The 18441-nt window shown below is 35.9% G+C and overlaps 1 protein-coding gene across 41 annotated transcripts in view; it reads left to right on the plus strand.

The window, feature by feature from the left end:
• nfasca (neurofascin homolog (chicken) a) overlaps positions 1-17710 on the plus strand; it is an 83954-nt gene extending 66244 nt beyond the window's left edge. For 16 of the 41 annotated variants that reach the window (XM_083533938.1, XM_083533912.1, XM_083533915.1 and 13 more), the window contains 6 exons: positions 2603-2848; positions 3315-3434; positions 6681-6830; positions 8216-8347; positions 8485-8554; positions 14118-17710. In XM_083533938.1, coding sequence (XP_083390064.1) covers positions 2603-2848; positions 3315-3434; positions 6681-6830; positions 8216-8347; positions 8485-8554; positions 14118-14346 — 947 coding nt within the window. In that variant the 3' untranslated portion in view covers positions 14347-17710. Of the gene's footprint in view, positions 1-2602; positions 2849-3314; positions 3435-6680; positions 6831-8215; positions 8348-8484; positions 8555-8683; positions 9886-14117 lie in introns of all 41 variants that reach the window. The other 25 variants (XM_083533927.1, XM_083533928.1, XM_083533923.1 and 22 more) reach the window with 6 other exon arrangements.
• The last annotated feature ends 731 nt before the right edge of the window (positions 17711-18441 follow it).

Genomic DNA, 18441 nt, shown 5'->3' on the forward strand with positions numbered 1-18441 from the left:
TATTTTCTTGTGTACAGAGATCCTTAGCCCCACTTCTAAACAGTAGTATTGTTGTATGGTTTAGGGTGTTGGACACGTTTTCCATGATAGATTTCCCACAACTATTATTTCTAATGATAAACTTTAAACCAATATCACCACTTGGTGGCAGTGTTGCATCGTATGATGCGTTGTATTGCATCGTATGATGTTTAAAGTGCCAAAATGAAGTTGCCCTTGAGTCTGCCACACCCGATATTTTATATTTCTTTTCTTATAGAAGATGCTCATGCGTCTTCCAATTTGTGTCTTCAATAACTTTCAGTTACAGCCCTGTAGAGACCCCTCTTCTTCCACATATTAGATATATTTTTATATATTACTTTCTAATATGTTGATCATTATTTCAAGTAAGATTTTATTTAGAATTTGTGTTTAAACTCACATGCAGTACCAATGTACAAAAATCTATTAAGTACAGTATATTACATTAGGATGGATGTCTTTTAATCATTTTCTTTGTATATCTTTTACAATGTACGGACTAAAACATAGACAGGCTGTTGTATACTGCCTGTTTACAGTTTGTTGCAAAACATATTATCAGAAGTGTGTGTGTGTGTGTGTGTGTGTGTGTGTGTGTGTGTGTGTGTGTGTGTGTGTGTGTGTGTGTGTGTGTTAGTGTGTGTGTGTGTGTGTGTGTGTGTGTGTGTGTGTGTGTGTGTGTGTGTGTGAGTGTGTGTGTGTGAGTGTGTGAGTGTGTGTGTGTGTGTGTGTGTGTGTGTGTGTGTGTGTGTGTGTGTGTGTGACTGGTGTAACTGTACTGACCGCATGAGGGTTGTTAGAGTTTTTAGTCTATTGTCTCCATTGTATATGTCAACCTAAAGCTTTGCAGCATGTAATAAAGTGGAAATACTTAGTTCCTGAATAAATATGTAATTTGGGCTAAAACCCAGCCTAGGAATAGTTTTAGGTGTTTTTCTAGTTTTCAACTGCCCTATGCCCTTCTTGGCTGTCAGAACCAAATGGGATATTTTGCTATTGGGGCTCTTTTACAATTAATGCAGGCTTGGGGGAATTCCTTTTACCCTACTAATGATTCTGTGTTTTATCTCAATAAATTATTAGCTTGTACAAAACCACTGACTTGAAAAGACAGAGCAACAAACATTTTTCATCAATTTGGTTCATGGTAAGTAGGGGAAGCTTAATAATATTATCAACTTTGTAGTCAGAAGCTATTGGTAATATACTTCACTCAGCTGAATGGTGAATTGTTAACTGTTTTCGCAGTAATGTGTAGTTAACACTTAAAAACAGCAACACATTTAATTAAAATCCTTTCTAATTATCAACAGCATTAACATCACATTGTTGTGAAAAAAAAAATTTGCTGCTTTATCGTTGAGATACATTTTTTAATTTAAAATCTTGTTTTTCTCTTTAGATGCCATTTGTAATAAACATAGAATACTGATGTTTTATGTTAGCTAAGTTGAACAGTGTATCAACAGGTCAGTTGATACAGTGATGCATTTGTGCAAGAGACAAGAGCACAAGATCGAGGGGACTGGATGTCCAGTCTGTTGATTAGAGAGTTACAAAACACTTACACACCAGAATCATTTCTTGTTTGCTTGGGAAGATAAAGATAAAGGCATATATTTGAGTGATAACTTACCATATGCCAATGTTTTTGAAGAGCTCCTATGAAAAAATACATTTAGGCCAGGTTTGGACAATTGTAATAAATGTCACTGGAAATTGGTACAATGTAACATTATGTAAGGATGTTTATTTCGTTTAACACACAAGTCTAGTTTTGCATAGAATTTTGTGTGTTCTGTGATGCTTTTCTGCTCACCAAATAAGTAGAGTTGTTATTCGAGTTAAAGCAAGTCAGGCATTTTTACCAGCAAAACTGCTGTTTGCTGGCTGTATTTGTTTTTGCATCATTTTGTGTAAACCATAGAGACTGTCGTGCATGAAAATCCCCAGAGATCAGCACATTTTAAAAATATTCAAACCGACATGTCTGGCAACAATTCATGCTGCAGTCAGTTACATAGATTACACTTTCCCCCATTTTGTTCGATGGCTCCTGTATCTGAATAATTTTTATGCATGCATATAATTGGATAAATATGCAGACGCACAATTCTTCCTAATAAAATGGCCAGTGATTGTAAATTTTTTAAGTAAACTGTTGATAATATATTTCAATATATTTCTGATGCATAATGGCTAACAGACCTGACTTAAATAATCAGCTAACTGACAAACTCAGGAATAGCAAAGCTGGGGGGGTGTCTCTAGAACAGTAAATAAAAATAAAAATAAAAATCCACTGTCCTCATTTTTAATGTGTGGAAAAGTGTAAAATTTGGTGCTATTATGTAATTTTGCACAGTATGTAATGCTTTTTAATAAACCAAACATTTATCTTAAGTTAGTTTTCTGACACATTGCTTTTAGTTATAAGAAATAACAGAAGAAGAATTTCAAAATGATAGTTGTGGGAATTCTGTCTAGTTTATGGTCATTCTTTTGTGATTTCTTGTGTGTCTTTTGTGTTGCTGACTACATTTTGATATGCTTAACTGCTGCTCTCTTCCTCTCTCAGCGGTCGATTCTACAGATGCCTTGGTGTTTACATCTCTTCTCCCCCCCCTTGCCCCACCTGCTATCCCAAGTCCAACCATTACAACCTCAACAGCAACCACCCTTGCCCCTACTGACGCCAGTCCCACTACTCCTGCTCCAACTACGACAACAACAACTACTATTACTACTACTACTACTGCTGCTACAACTACCATTTCCAGTACTACCACCACTACAACCTACCCCACCCTGCCTTTCTTGCTGGGTATTTGCATAGATTTCAGTATAAAAAGTCAGTTTTAAAAGAAAAGGTAGTTAATTGAATTGCAGTTGTGGCTGACTGAGCAAAATTGACCATTTCAGTTGAAGTGTTCATGATATGGATGTTTTGTCATCCTTGTTTTGCTATTTTTGACAAGAGGCTAGACTGAGAGTTGACCTTTGCCCTTAAAAGGCACGGCATCTTTACCCAATTAGTATTGACATGTTATTTGTATTGACTGTGACATCTGATTAGCTTGATATTCCTTTTATCAGATTAAATGACGGTTCCTGCATAATGTGATGCAGATTCTTTAAAAAAGCATTTGTCATATTAAAGAGTGAAAGTATAACAGAATGGTATTAAAGTGGTGTGCCTCTAACCTGCTGTAGTAAGTATTAGCTCTTGTCACTTTCCTGCAGTGGTTGAAATTTATGAAATGTACTCCTCTCCCACCTGTTCTGCGTAGCCCCGCATGTAAAGATCTGGAATCTGACCGTGGATGCTAACAGTGACTATGCTAACGTCAGCTGGAAGCACAACTTCCCGGTTGACAGCAGCGAGTTTGTGCTAGAGTTCACACTGGACAGTAAGACCCAGATTCTCCCACTAAGAGCTTATGAAGGGAAACTTGGTACGGTTTCGACTGGGCTTGCCAGGACATAAATCAAGCCCAATATCGTCTGATGTATTGCAGAGATCTGCTTAGTCACAGATACTGGAGTGAATTCCAGCTCCTTTTGTTCTGTGATCTCTCAGATATTGTACAGGATAATGGAACATTTTTTATATCTAGCAGCTATGAGCAGTGCTACTCTTCATGCTGTGCACCTTCTAGTACAATGACCCTTATAGATATTCCATCCATGCACTTTAGAAAGAACAAAGCAAACGGTGCTCTGTTTCATCTGCCATCTCTGAAAGATGAAATGAGCCCGTCTTAGTCATTTCATTAGGCTTTGGGTTTGTGTCCTCGTGAGTCCTTAAAGTTCCCTTTAGGAAGCTTGTATTGTTTCTGGTGGCTTGCAGGAACAGGGAGAGATTTGAGTAAATTTGGGTGTGTGTGTGTGTGATTAAAAGGAAAGAAGAGAATAAGAGAAAGAGGCAACTAGTAACAAAAAGAACCTCTTATTGTGAGTGAGTACTGAGTAAAACGACTCGCAGAATCTTAATTAATTAAAATGCCTAGTGATAACACCACTTGAAACATTTCTCTCCACATCCTTTGTTATGGAAGCGTGAAACAGCCATTTCACATGTCTACCTGATTCACAGATTTAATGCTTGTAACTACATCCCTAATTTTAATCATGCACTTTTATCTAATAATTTTATTAGTTTATGATACATAATTAATGCTCTTTCATGTTACACACATGTCTTAGAGCATTCATGCTGCCAATTCAGGAGCTATGTATTAAGTGCCTGATGGTGGATAACAGTCTCCCTTTGTCTCACTCTGTCTCTATCCTCTTTCTCTCTTGTTCTTTCCTTCTTCACATTGTCTAGATTTTTCTCTACTATTCGAATCGGATTGTCTACCTCCACCTCATGTGCCTTTTTATACTAATGTTTCTTTCTATGGCTGCCCCACTGCTGCTTAGCTTGGCTCACAGTTCTTATCTAGTGAGCAAAACTGCAAGAGCCTGGCTGGCATCTAATGCACAACCTAGTGCCTCTACTGTATTTTCGATTTGTCTTCATAGGGGAGAGGGATCATGAAGGGCTTAATGTTTTCTACCCAACTCTATCTCAAGGGGGCTATCAGAGTCACGGGCTCGACCTTGAAACATGTCCATGAGGGCATGATGAAACAATCACACTAGCAGAAAGTGTAAATGTATGCCGTCTAGTGGTTTCTTCTGAGTGGACCTTACAAAATATGAACATGAACCTGTGTTTTCTGAGGAGAAGTAGTTTATAGATTAGATATCATTGCACCATATGATCTTACACACACACACACACACACACACACACACACACACACACACACACACACACACACACACACACACACACCCAAAGTAACTGCTGCAGAATTCTCTACTCTCAAAACAGGATATGTAATTAAACAATCAACTGGCCTGCCTTTTATCTCTCTCCTTCTTCCTTCGGTCCTGTGAAGTAGCTGGCTGACGCATGTTATGCGTGTGTGTGTGTGTGTGTGTGTGTGTGTGTGTGTGTGCGTGTGTGTGTGTGTGTGTATAGGTGTGTGTCATTCTGTGACATGTGGCATGTGAAAGTCGACAGGAGAATTGCCTGCCTTGAACTGTTGTAGCTTGTACCTTGAAAAAAGTCATTACATTAATTTTTATGCTTTTAAATGTATATTGCATTCTCTGTGCACCAAGAAAATCACATTTCTATACTGGTATACAGGCATGCAGCTCTCCCCCCACCTTTTTCCCCTTTAATTTAGCATGCCCATCATCTCTCCTGAAAAAAGCTATGGGGTTTTTTCAAAAAGCTAAAGCTACAAATGATGGGTCATTATTCCATTAGGTTTCTGCGGGGCATTTGAAATGTACAATACAGTGCGAATTTCCTCAGTTTGGTTTCTCTTGTAGCTTTAGCTAGCCATCACACTAAAGCCACATTTTATTGCTGCTGTAGTTTTTCTAAAAAAACAAAAAAAACAAGCATGTGCTGTGGTAAAACTCAGGGAGTGGAAATGACTGAATTCTCGACCAGCAGTGTGCAACTGCTTTTTATTTTAGCATGCTGCATGCTGTCACCAGCTTCTGGAATACAACTCGAGTAATGCGCATGCTCTTTAGACACTATTGTGCTAGCTTGGATTTTCTTAAAGAAGGCACAATGTGATATTGGTGTGCATTTACATTTGATATAAGAAAAGGTCTGTAGACGTTTGAGACTGTTGCTCAATTGTTTCTAATAATGCATAATTGCCAATACTGCCTCAGAATTACAGACCAAAGATCAATATTATTGCAATTGAATATTATTATTATTATTATTATTATTATTATTATTATTATTATTATTATTATTATTATTATTATTATGTACCATGCGAGGAAAGAAAAACTCTTCCCTTTCGTTAAACAACTTTCTATTAAAAGATATGCTTTTCCACCAGACAGTGTGGCACAGCATCCTGTATTTTGTCAAGGGGCTTCATTTATCACACTGAACTAGTTAATAAAAAATCTAAATGAGAAATGTAGTATTGTAAATTGTTATATAAAAAACATAATTTAATTAACACAACTTAATTATTTAGTCATCATTTAGCTTTTTTTCCACAAAATGTGAATAAGCTGTGCTGTGTATGTCCTTGGTAAATTGTTGGAAAATACTTTATTTGGTTTAGCCAATAAAAAACATAATAAATAAAAATTATAATAAAAAAGGCCATTGATTTGTCAAATTCACATTTTACAGAATTGTTCCGACTTTGTTCTGATGTTCTGATATTCATTCTGATATTAATTTTTATTTATTTACTTACAGCAATGCACTTTTGTTGTTTACTCTTTGATTAATCATTTATAATCAATTAGCACACTTGGCTTTATATATGGATATAAATAGTTCTGAATTCAAATATGCTACCAGACTGTGCTGTGCCATGCTGTCTAATGGGGAATTTCTATTAGGTTATGCTTTCTTCAGACTTCTTTAGACACATTTAAAAGTCCTCAAATGATTAGTCTGAAATGATCATACAGTATGAGCACCTTCATCTTCTAGTCTCAACACATCCACAGTACCTTTGGCCTTGAGGAAGTGAAGGCTGCTTCCAGTCAAGTTTTTTGGCAGGTTGCCGTGTCCTCGATTCATGGACATTTATCTTATATCTTTTTCTAAGGTAATGGGTCTATGAAAAGCGTGCTGTTCAAACATGAACCCCCAATTAAGCTGGCTGGGTTGATAGCTGGAGCTAAGTACCGGCTCCGTGTGTATTCCCACGAACATCCCAGAGTCACCAGCGAGTATGTCACCTTTGAGACCAGTGGAGGTGAGGGCTGGTTGTATAAAGGATGTTATTCTGGCTTTAGCTGTTTTGTTCAAAGATTTTATTTAGATATTCGGAAATACTGACTTACCACATTTTTTTTTTACTATTAGTATTTGTAATTGGACAAAATCTAGTCTGATTGGGTTTATTGTCATTCTTCTTATCACAGACGTAGTATGTAATGAAATATATGTATGAAATTCGGAATTAAATATAATTGTCCAAGCATGTATTACTTTTAGGGAAAAAATAAAATTATAGCTATTGTAACCACTGGCCTGTAGAACGTTTAATATTTTGCACAATGACATTGCTGTAATATACTGAACTGTGTAGACTTAGGCATCAAAATAAATGAATCATTCATAATTGAAAATTGAGTTCCACAGATAAATAAGTACTTCAGCAAAACCTGTTTGGTTGTTTGCTTTTTGAATCTACCACCAGGTTTTATTGATTGTGGTGGTGTTTTTCACAGTATAAAAATATAACAAGGCGACAATAGTGTTTTTTTTTTTTTATATGATGCTGCAGCGCTGGAATGCCTGTGTGCCTTGGGTGTGGTAAGCCAAGTGAAATCATCATTTCCTGTAATAACATGCGGAATATGATATCGATTCTCAATTTTCCCTAATACTTGTTTCGCCTCTGGCTCGTACTGGTTTATGATATTAACATATTGAGTGTCTCGTGTTCAGAGTAGTTATAGTTTTTATGCCTTTTTTGAATAATATCCCATGAATGCAGAAACACATTTCTGATTTAGGAGAGAATCGAGATTAAATTCAAAATGACAATAAAAATGCAAACCAACACAGCCTGCAGTAGCACTAAGAAGCATTGGCCCCTTTTTATGGTTAAGGAGAAATGTAGGTATACAGTAAACTGTTATTTAAATTAAGTGTTTTTTTTATTTGGTGTGTGTGTGTGTGTGTGTGTGTGTGTGTGTGTGTGTGTGTGTGTGTGTGTGTGTGTGTGTGCACGTTTTTTTTCTTCAGCACTCTGGTGAGAATGTGGTTTGTTATCACATATTTGATCATGCAGGTCCTAATGCACTCTTCTTATTGTTAATTTGTTTATGATAAAGAGAAGTTGTCAGTGAAGGTTTTGTCTACTGAAACATAAAGAGATTCATTATATACTCAATCTTGGTTTTGTGGTCATAAATCATTGAAAAGTAATACACTCAGCGTGAAATTATACTTCTGGTTCAATGTCAGAAACTTCAGTTTTCTTTCTTTTTCTTGCATAATCTTTCTTTCTGTTTGTCACATGCTTTCCCAATCCATCCTCACTCTTTGTGTCTATGTATGTGTGTGTGTGTGTGTGTGTGTGTGTGTGTGTGTGTGTGTGTGTGTGTGTGTGTGTGTGTGTGTTTCTGACAGCCCACAGCTCGGACGAAGTCGACATAGCCACGCAGGGTTGGTTTATTGGCCTCATGTGTGCCATCGCACTTCTTATTCTCATCCTGCTCATTGTTTGCTTTATCAAAAGAAGCCGGGGAGGAAAATATCCAGGTAATGCACTGAATGCGATGTATACAATTTATTTCACTGTACTTTACTATTTCACTGCACATATGCAAAGAATTATAGATGCAATGTGGTTTAGTATAATTCAGTATTTGCTTTGTGCCCATTCCTATTGATCTCAGTGAGAGATAAAAAAGACCTACCTTTGGACCCTGTGGACCACAAAGACCAGGATGGATCATATGATTACCAGTAAGTTTGTGTTTAGATTTAATAGTAGCTTCCAGTTTAATCTCTATCTTGCCTTATGACTCTGTGGATATTGTGCATGTATTTGTTTTGTTCCTGACAGTGAGATCCTTTTTTTTTTAACTGTTTCAGGTTAGCTTGGAAAACATAGAGACACGAGGGGGACATGCCACTCTATGTCCTAATCAAAACTAATAAATAACTTTTCTGACAAAGTTAATGTAAATATTGACAACCAAACTAACAACTCGGTGCTTCACACTAATTTCAAATTTACACTAACCACAGATATCATAAATATGTAATATTCATCAACAAAATCTAATGCACACCCAAAAAAACCTTTCTATTTCTTTTAGACAAGCTCAAGATTTATCGAGTGCCTGTACATGAATAATGACCAGTGGTGAATAAAATACACCATTCTAGTATTAGTATGAATATTTCAGTGAAAGTATAAGTACTCCTTTTATATTTATAATTGAGTAAAGATGGAAAAGCAATTACTTTTGAATATCCTTAAGTATCAAAAGTTTATTTATGAGGTTTTTAGTTTAACAATTTGTGCAATTCAATCTTCTTTTCTCCTGTGCAACATAACTTTTTAAAAAGATTTTTTTAAAGAAGATGGTTTTATATTGTTACAGACACACAGTAAGGGGTTACACTTGTTGTCTCGTTATTATTCATCACAGTTTATGCATTTACCTTTAACTAGACTTGAGGAACAACAAGTAAATGTTTCTAAAATGAAAAGGTCTTGACACCTGAAAAATATAATTAAAAATTGTAATGAAATAATAATACTTTGTTACTGTTCACCACTGGTAATGACCATGAAATGGCTCACCATTCTATAAATGCTGTTATGGCTTATGTTATTTCTAAAGCCAGCTCTATAAAGCATGACCTGAGATTTACAACTGAATAATAAGCTCCATATTGCATTATGTCTAACCATACAGATGGTCCATGTGCTGTTTGAAAGCTAATCATATTTATACGTCACAGCTAATGTTTTTATGGAATAACTTTGTTGACCCTGTTTATTCATCCACTATAAAAAATTTTATTACTGCATGAATAAGTACATCCTAAAGAAACTATGAAAGGTGGTTTCTTGTGTTAAACATCTAAAGTCATAAACATGGGCTAAACAATGCACTAAAAAATACATTAAACAAAGTGCAGGCAGTTAAATGTTTTATCATCTTTTGATTAATCCGCTCAGTATTTTGTAAGTCATTAATAGTTACTGGTACTAACAACTCTGTCCCTCTCAAATTAAATCCTTGTTCCTCCAATCACCGAACATTGTTAAGGAACGAAAACAGGTATTTGGTTTCAACACAGCATCCCTCTGAGCCTGAGCATGTCAGCTATTGTTTCTGGAAGGGGAACTCAGCTAATGGGAGGGGCTACAGCTGATGTCACGTCCATGGTGTAGCTCTTCAAGGGTGTCAAACACTTTGAACATGTCTTTAATTCAGAGCACTTATGATCAATTATAGACTGCATGCAGTCTTGGACAAAATATAGTTAAAGCATATATATATATATATATATATATATATATATATATATATATATATATATATATATATATATATATATATATATACATATACAGTGGGTACGGAAAGTATTCAGACCCCCTTAAATTTTTCACTCTTTTTTATTTTGCAGCCATTTGCTAAAATCATTTAAGTTCATTTCTTTTTCTCATGAATGTACACATAGCACCCTATATTGACAGAAAAACACAGAATTGTTGACACTGTTGCAGATTTGTTAAAAAAGAAAAACTAAAATATCACATGGTCCTAATTATTCAGACCCTTTGCTCAGTATTTAGTAGAAGCCCCCTTTTGATCTAATATAGCCATGAGTCTTTTTGGGAAAGATGCAACAAGTTTTTCACACCTGGATTCAGGGATCCTCTGCCATTCCTCCTTGCAGATCCTTTCCAGTTCTGTCAGGTTGGACGGTAAACGTTGGTGGACAGCTATTTTTAGGTCTCTCCAGAGATGCTCAATTGGGTTTAAGTCAGGGCTCTGGCTGGGCCATTCAAGAACAGTCACAAAGTTGTTGTAAAGCCACTCCTTCGTTATTTTAGCTGTGTGCTTAGGGTCATTGTCTTGTTGGAAGGTAAACCTTCGGCCCAGTCTGAGGTCCAGAGCACTCTGGAGAAGGTTTTCGTCCAGGATATCCCTGTACTTGGCCGCATTCATCTTTCCCTCGATTGCAACCAGTCGTCCTGTCCCTGCAGCTGAAAAACACCCCCACAGCATGATGCTGCCACCACCATGCTTCATTGTTGAGACTGTACTGGACAGGTGATGAGCAGTGCCTGGTTTTCTCCACACATACCACTTAGAATTAAGGCCAAAAAGTTCTATCTTGGTCTCATCAGACCAGAGAATCTTATTTCTCACCATCTTGGAGAACTCCATGCGGGTTTTCATGTGTCCTGCACTGAGGAAAGGCTTCCGTCGGGCCACTCTGCTATAAAGCCCCACTGGTGAAGGGCTGCAGTGATGGTTGACTTTCTACAACTTTCTCCCATCTCCCGACTGCATCTCTGGAGCTCAGCCACAGTGATCTTTGGGTTCTTCTTTACCTCTCTCACCAAGGCTCTTCTCCCCCGATAGCTCAGTTTGGCCGGACGGCCAGCTCTAGGAAGGGTTCTGGTCGTCCCAAACGTCTTCCATTTGAGGATTATGGAGGCCACTGTGCTCTTAGGAACCTTAAGTGCAGCAGAAATTTTTTTGGAACCTTGGCCAGATCTGTGCCTTGCCACAATTCTGTCTCTGAGCTCTTCAGGCAGTTCCTTTGACCTTAATGATTCTCATTTGCTCTGACATGCATTGTGATCTGTAAGGTCTTATATAAACAGGTGTGTGGCTTTCCTAATCAAGTCCAATCAGTATAATCAAAAATTTCTGGACTCAAATGAAGGTGTAGAACCATCTCAAGGATGATCAGAAGAAATGGAGAGCACCTGAGTTAAATATATGAGTGTCACAGCAAAGGGTCTGAATACTTAGGACCATGTGATATTTCAGTTTTTCTTTTTTAATAAATCTGCAAAAAGGTCAACAATTCTGTGTTTTTCTGTCAGTATGGGGTGCTATGTGTACATTCATGAGGAAAAGAAATGAACTTAAATGATTTTAGCAAATGGCTGCAATATAACAAAAAGTGAAAAATTGAAGGGGGTCTGAATACTTTCCGTACCCACTGTATATAAATATATATATATATATTTTTTTTGTTGTTAATAAAATATAATACCAGCATTCTTTTTATTATAATTTTTAAGGATTTTTCTTATTTTTATTAGAGTTGTTAGAAGATTTTTTTATTTCTAACACAGAGGTCAAATTGATTTCCTTGAGTAGTAGTGAAGGGCAAAATGTATTTTTCATGTGTTAGTGTTTGAGACCCTTGAGCTACTGTTCTTGTATCTGGCAAAACAGCTAACAACTTGAAACAGATTGTTTTTCATGCATGCAGTTTAACGGCACTGCTCTAATCTGGCCTGCAGCAAAACGAACTCAAAGCTATGAAACATGCATGTAATATGGTAAAATATTCACTCTGCTAACTTTTGTGAAAATGTGACCTCTATCTTAAGTTGTAGAGGTTATATTTTGCTGCCATTTAATGTTATAGTATGATTAGATTCACTAAAGACATATATATATATATACAGCAGGTCAGCAATTCTCATCAGTACACAAGCAGCAGAAACAACATAGCTTTTAGCTTGAACAAATTGTTCGAGAAATATAGGTAACAGTATGTAAACTGTTGGATAGATGTGTTCAGCTAGTTTTACAACTTTCAGTCCCTGTCCGGTGGTTTCTTCTAACTGGTTTTCCCTCCTCTATTTTTAACCCTCCTGTCATTTTTTTCTCCTCTTGGTCCATGAAGGTCTCTTGAAAGGAAAAGGTATGAAAGTAGAGGAAACGACTGATTCAGACTTACTCTCCAGTTTATACATTGTCTGCTTTGAGTTTTTGGCTTTCATCAATTACCATTTTGCTGAACATAACCTATAATATACAGTATTGGAGCAAGTTATTTAAGAAAAGTCAATTACACTGAGATTCTTTACCATAACTCTGTTGTTAGACCTTATGGCTGACCCTGATGCATCAGCTAAATTAAATTATTTATCATCGCAGAAAATTTAGCAGGATTGTTTTTCACCTTCTTCACCTCACATCCTTTTAACTTTTGGCTGTAAGTTAAGTCTGACACTCCTGAATAATTTTAGTGTTTATTTTCATTCCTCAAGCACACAACCCATTATTTTTGTATATAATATTAGTACATTTTATGAATTATTCTTTTAAAGTCTTATACTCTGTAAAATATTTATCTTGGAGCTTCATTACTGTATCAGTCATAACTGTTGGTTAATCGATTAAAACAAAAACTCAGGAAAAGCAGTTTCGGGTTGGCCTGTATCTCATTTTGATGGAGGCTAGACGATTGTGGTACAGCTACCAATCCAATCTAGTTTAAATTAAGACATAAATAAAATCACTTCAATAATGCTCCCAATGCTTTTCCACTTGATCCTGTTAATCAGACTGTCACTGATACTTGAGTGGGTCTGAAACTGATAAGTAACCATGTCTTCTAGCCTTATCACAATTTTCATAAGCAAAAAAACATATACAATGTACTGTATATCTAGGCAATGCTTTTAGCTTATGTAAAGTTTAAATGAAATTAATGCAATTTATGTATGGAGGAATTATTAAAATTTTTGGTTCTCATAGAAGAAAAAAGTAATTTGACTCATTTCCTATGAAGTGCATGGCCCCCTTATATCCGAAAAAATGGGAAAAATCTTTGTATTTTTTTTTTTTTCCAAAATATGGCAAAAGCTTTTTTTAAGCGCATCTATTTCGGTGTTTGCTGAGGTCCTACACATTTTGCATGATTAGGCTTTCTCGTCACAAACAGCACCAGCATGCAGTTAAACATAGGTATCCTGATTATTTACTAAATATTGCCTGAACCATGAACAATGGTTCTCTACAGACAGCAAAAATCGTTCATAAATAAAGGGTCAACCTACATGACCCTCAACCTCCTTTATTATCTTAATAGTGTCAAAAATCATGAAGCTTTTCATGGAGCTTTGTTTTGATGTTTTAGTTTCTCATTTGCTCTATTGTTTTTTTGTTTTTTTTTTCTGAACAAGGCAGAAAATAGGGTTTGCCTGTTTGCTATGCGGTGCAGATTCTCCTTTGTGCTTAAAAAATGTAAAGGTAACAAAGAAGCATGGCAACTCGAATCTTCCTGTTTTGTGTACTCTTCGCTAGATGCACAGGAATGAAAGGGTAAAATTCAGTGGTACAATTCAGTTTACAGACTTCATTCTACAAGCTGCAATTTTGCTTTGTGTGCATAAGAATAGATGGTTTGTGGAGTGTCTGCTCTACACTTATTCAAACTGAAATTGAATTTCATGACTGTAGGATTTGAATAGCTGCACAATGGAATGTTATCATAACCACTTGTTATTTTTTTTCTCCAACCTTAACAGCAGCGATGAGGACAACAAACCTTTGCAGGGAAGTCAGACCTCTCTAGATGGCAATGTCAAGGAAAGTGATGACAGTCTCGTAGACTATGGTGAAGGAGGGGATGGCCAGTTCAATGAGGATGGATCCTTCATAGGCCAGTACACTGTCAGGAAGGATAAGGAGGAGACAGAGGGCAACGAGAGCTCAGAGGCCACATCTCCTGTTAATGCCATCTATTCTCTGGCGTAGAATCTCCAGAATGAACAGAAGGCCAAATGCACACACAATTAATTTAATATATACATAGAGAGAAATCTGGAACCATATATACACAATTAACCTTGAGATGCACAGTCCCTTTGAAGAAAGCAGGGGTGAGAAAGCAAACCCCTGGTGGAGGGAAATCAGAACTTGGACTTCAGTGTGCCTTTAGGGCAATGGGGCACAGGGAAGACACTGGCAACTTGAGACTTTCAAGCATTTTCTGTGGCTTATTTTTTTATTTATTTTTTTCAAAATTCCTGAACCCACATTCACACTTTCTAATATCATAGAAAAGCAGACACAAGCAGCAGTCCTGTGACATATCAGTAGTGGGCCGAGTCGACAGAGGAACATCAACAATTGCCAAAAAATATGATAGATGCGTCAATAAAAGATATATGAATGCTGTAATCAGTGCTGGCACAGCTTGCTGTACCATAAAAATCTATGCACTATGTATTACCATAATTTTTTTTTGGTTGAAATTGGGTGATCAAATTTTTTATTTTTTTTTATTATGCAAAAAGCATTAAGTTACTGTTAAGTCGCTGTTAAGTCACTAAAATGCTATACTTCCTGGCACCCGTGCCCTAGCAGTGGACATGTCTGCTGTAGTTTGATGCCTATTTTTGCAAGTATATTTTCATTGGCTGCATCTATAGCATTTCTAATGATCACTGCTGATGTTTATAGAAGCTGAAGGCAAATGCCATCATAAATCTAATTTAAAAAAAGAAAAAAAAAAAGAACCAAACAAAAAATTGCATTATTTTGGAGCATGGTCGTGTTTGTGCAAGAGACAATAGAGAGGTTGAAAAGAAGACTTTATCTCTGTTAACTCAGTAAAACACAATTGTATAATCATTTTTTTTATATCCATCACTATATATTAGATAATGGGAATAATGATGATAATGATGATGATGATAATGAAAATTAATCCGCCATCTGTTTTTCTTTCTAGTATTTTGGGCTGTTGTCATTGTTTTAGTAGGTTTGTTCTAGGGTGTTTAGGTACAAATTAGATGGATAGATGTGGAAGCAGTAATGCTTAATGGCACACATAGGAAAAGAAATACATTATTGACGTTTTTTTTTTTTTTTTTTTTTACATCAAAGCCATGCTTGATATTATCGACCATTTTAATCGTCTATATCTCCCATATCTTACAGAAACAAAAAACCTAACGCAGATCAAGACACATAGAGTCTTGTTTCGCTATTAAAACATTGCATGGTCAGAGGCTATATGAAAAGATTATTTAAATTGCTTAAATAGGGGACCATACGATTTAGCATGCCTTCATTTCAATGCTTGGTTTCGACACTGCCTAAAAAGCAAAAGTCTAGTGGTGGGCGTGGCCACCTAGGATCCTGCAAATACAGAAACACAGCACCAAACACAGTTAGTTCAAGCAGAGGGCTCAGTGTATGTAGAAGTAAATATTTATTTGTATTTAATTTATACAATTTATATAATTAATATATTGGCAATTAATTTAATGAACACCCAATTTTAACCGCTTGTCTCATGAGGTCACTGAATAGTTTAACTTAAGGTACAATAAATATGTGCTTTAAAAAAACAACAATTGGACCCATACTGTGTAATAATGGATGGGTGGGATAAGCTCAGTGGATGTTTTATCCACAAATTCAATGTATCTATCCATTAAATGTATGTTTTATCTGTTAATAGTGCTGTTTCTTTTGTATTACTGTTCCAATGTGTTGATATATTTCAATTTATTTCTTGTCACTTTTACATGACACATGAAAAAAATATACTGTTTGTTTATTTTACTTGGACAGAGTTTTGTGCTCTCTTTCATAAAATGTAAATACTGATTTACAGACGGGTGGCAAATTAAAGGAAAACCTGGTGGCTCTTTTATGCTCTGGAGGTCATTTTGCTTGTATGGTTTGGCTCCACTTGCAAATCAATAAGATGTTCTAATTGATTATCTTTATTCAGAGATCAGAAGATTCAAGATTTCTCTTTTGATCGAAGTGGTTGGCCAGGATGTACCCACATCCATCTACAGTTCACGATCACGCAGTCAGTAATTTAATAAGGGTGAAATTTATATGAGGGTAAAAAGCATATGCTGTGGCCTTCACAGTCACCAGATCTCTACTCAAATGAACACCTATTCTTGGAGTATTTGGAGTGACACGTTAAACAGCGCTCTCCACCACCATCCTTAAAGCTCTACTTAAGTGTAGTAGCTTCTCCATATATGAGGAAATATAAAAGCCTTTCCTTTAATACAGTTTAGGTAGAGTCTATGCTATTGTCCATTCAAGCTGTTCTGGTGGCTGTGTTAGCCAAATAATTCATTTTTTTTTCCTCTTTTTTTTTTATTTTTTTTTTTACTTTGTCACCCATCTGTAGATTTTTTACTTGGAAATTAAACACTAACAATGTTTGAATAACAGGAAGTCCCCAAGGTCTCAAAGCCCTCTAGTTTTTACCAAAATATTTAAGAGGGGATTCACATTGTTATTGTATTAGGCTGAATGTCACAAAGTCATATCATATTTATCATAAGCTTGTGTGTCTGTATATTAACTTTCTGACAAAAGTAGCGATATATATAATATCTAAAGTGTTGTCAGGAGGCATGTCCACATCTAGCTGAGCTAAAGATCAGCAGTAATAAATTGACAGTTGACAGTGACTGCAACATGGTTTTATTTTTATTAATCAAATTGCTGGTCAACTTCCACATACGGGTTTGCTTTAAATCTAGGTTAAGACTAATTATTTGCTTCTCAATTCATTTGGCTTGTAATGCTATATCTCTTGTGTTTATAAAAACTGTGTTTTAGATATAGGCTATTTTAGACTGAATACAGTTCAAAATAATATGCTTGGATCGGAACTTTCTTTGGATTCAGCTGTTATTCTTACCTCAGTCCTGGTCTCAAGTAAAGAATGAGAAGAAAGAACGAACATTTTTACCAAATTTTTTTATTTTCCTTTATCCTGACTATAGCCAGTTACTTGCACAAACCTATGTGCAGGAATCTTGGTAGCTGTACGGCTTTGCTATTGTAGCATTTTGCCCCAATCTGTTTATCTTTCTCTTTGAGTACATGTGTTATTGTGTAAAGCAAGATTTTTACCACTTCATAGTATCTTCCTTCTTGTGACTTTTACTTTTCTGTGTCTAATACTGCCTTTAACACACCCTTATCGACTTTCCCTCATGAATCACAAATGGCCACATGCAGCACTCGCAGTAGGTAGAGGATCTTTCTCTGGGCCGCAAGCACAATGTAATTCAAATTTCTTTGGCAGTTTAGCAGAATAAATATTTTAGTGTCTAAATAATAATAATAATAATAATAATAAACAAAAAATCATAGCTTTCATTTATGCTTATGAATGCTTCCTTATTGGAATATTTGATTACTCTTGTTAATGCTTATGAGCAAATGTTTATATAAATCAATACAATTCATAAAAATATTTTTCAAGGAAATTACTGAATTTAATGCCTCATGCATTTTGTGTCAGCCTATAGGTAAATTAGGACTCACCTAGCCCTACAAGGGGTCATGTAACAGATATCCCAGGAGGAAAAAACATTGGAATAAACTTTCACATGGCAGTAGGGGTTACTACCAAATGAAAATGATGAATAATTGTCAGCTCGGGTATGTTGAAAACAGTATTGATGGATGTAACCGGTTCAGCTTTCCCCAACATTTTATATACCAAATATCCTGCTTGTCTTGTTTTTTGCTTACCATCACTGAAATAGCTTGCATGCAATGACCATACAGAAGCACATTATTGTGTATTATGGAAATGAGGTTGCAGCAATGTCTCTAATACTTGGAACAACAGATTAACCATTTAGAGTAATTGCATATTACATAAAGCTGCAAAGTCAGTAAATTGAGTCTACAACACGGTGAAGACTCTATTGTACATTCTTATAAGCTTTCAGTGTGTTTTTATTTTCACCATTTTTGACTGTGGACTGATATCAGATACTTTTACTGCTATCATAGGTTATTTTTAATGTCCATGAAGATGGGAACATTGAAATAGTGTCAGGTTTATAAAAC

Source organism: Silurus aristotelis, assembly GCF_946808225.1.
Source record: "Silurus aristotelis genome assembly, chromosome: 28".
Taxonomy (NCBI): Eukaryota; Metazoa; Chordata; class Actinopteri; order Siluriformes; family Siluridae; genus Silurus; species Silurus aristotelis.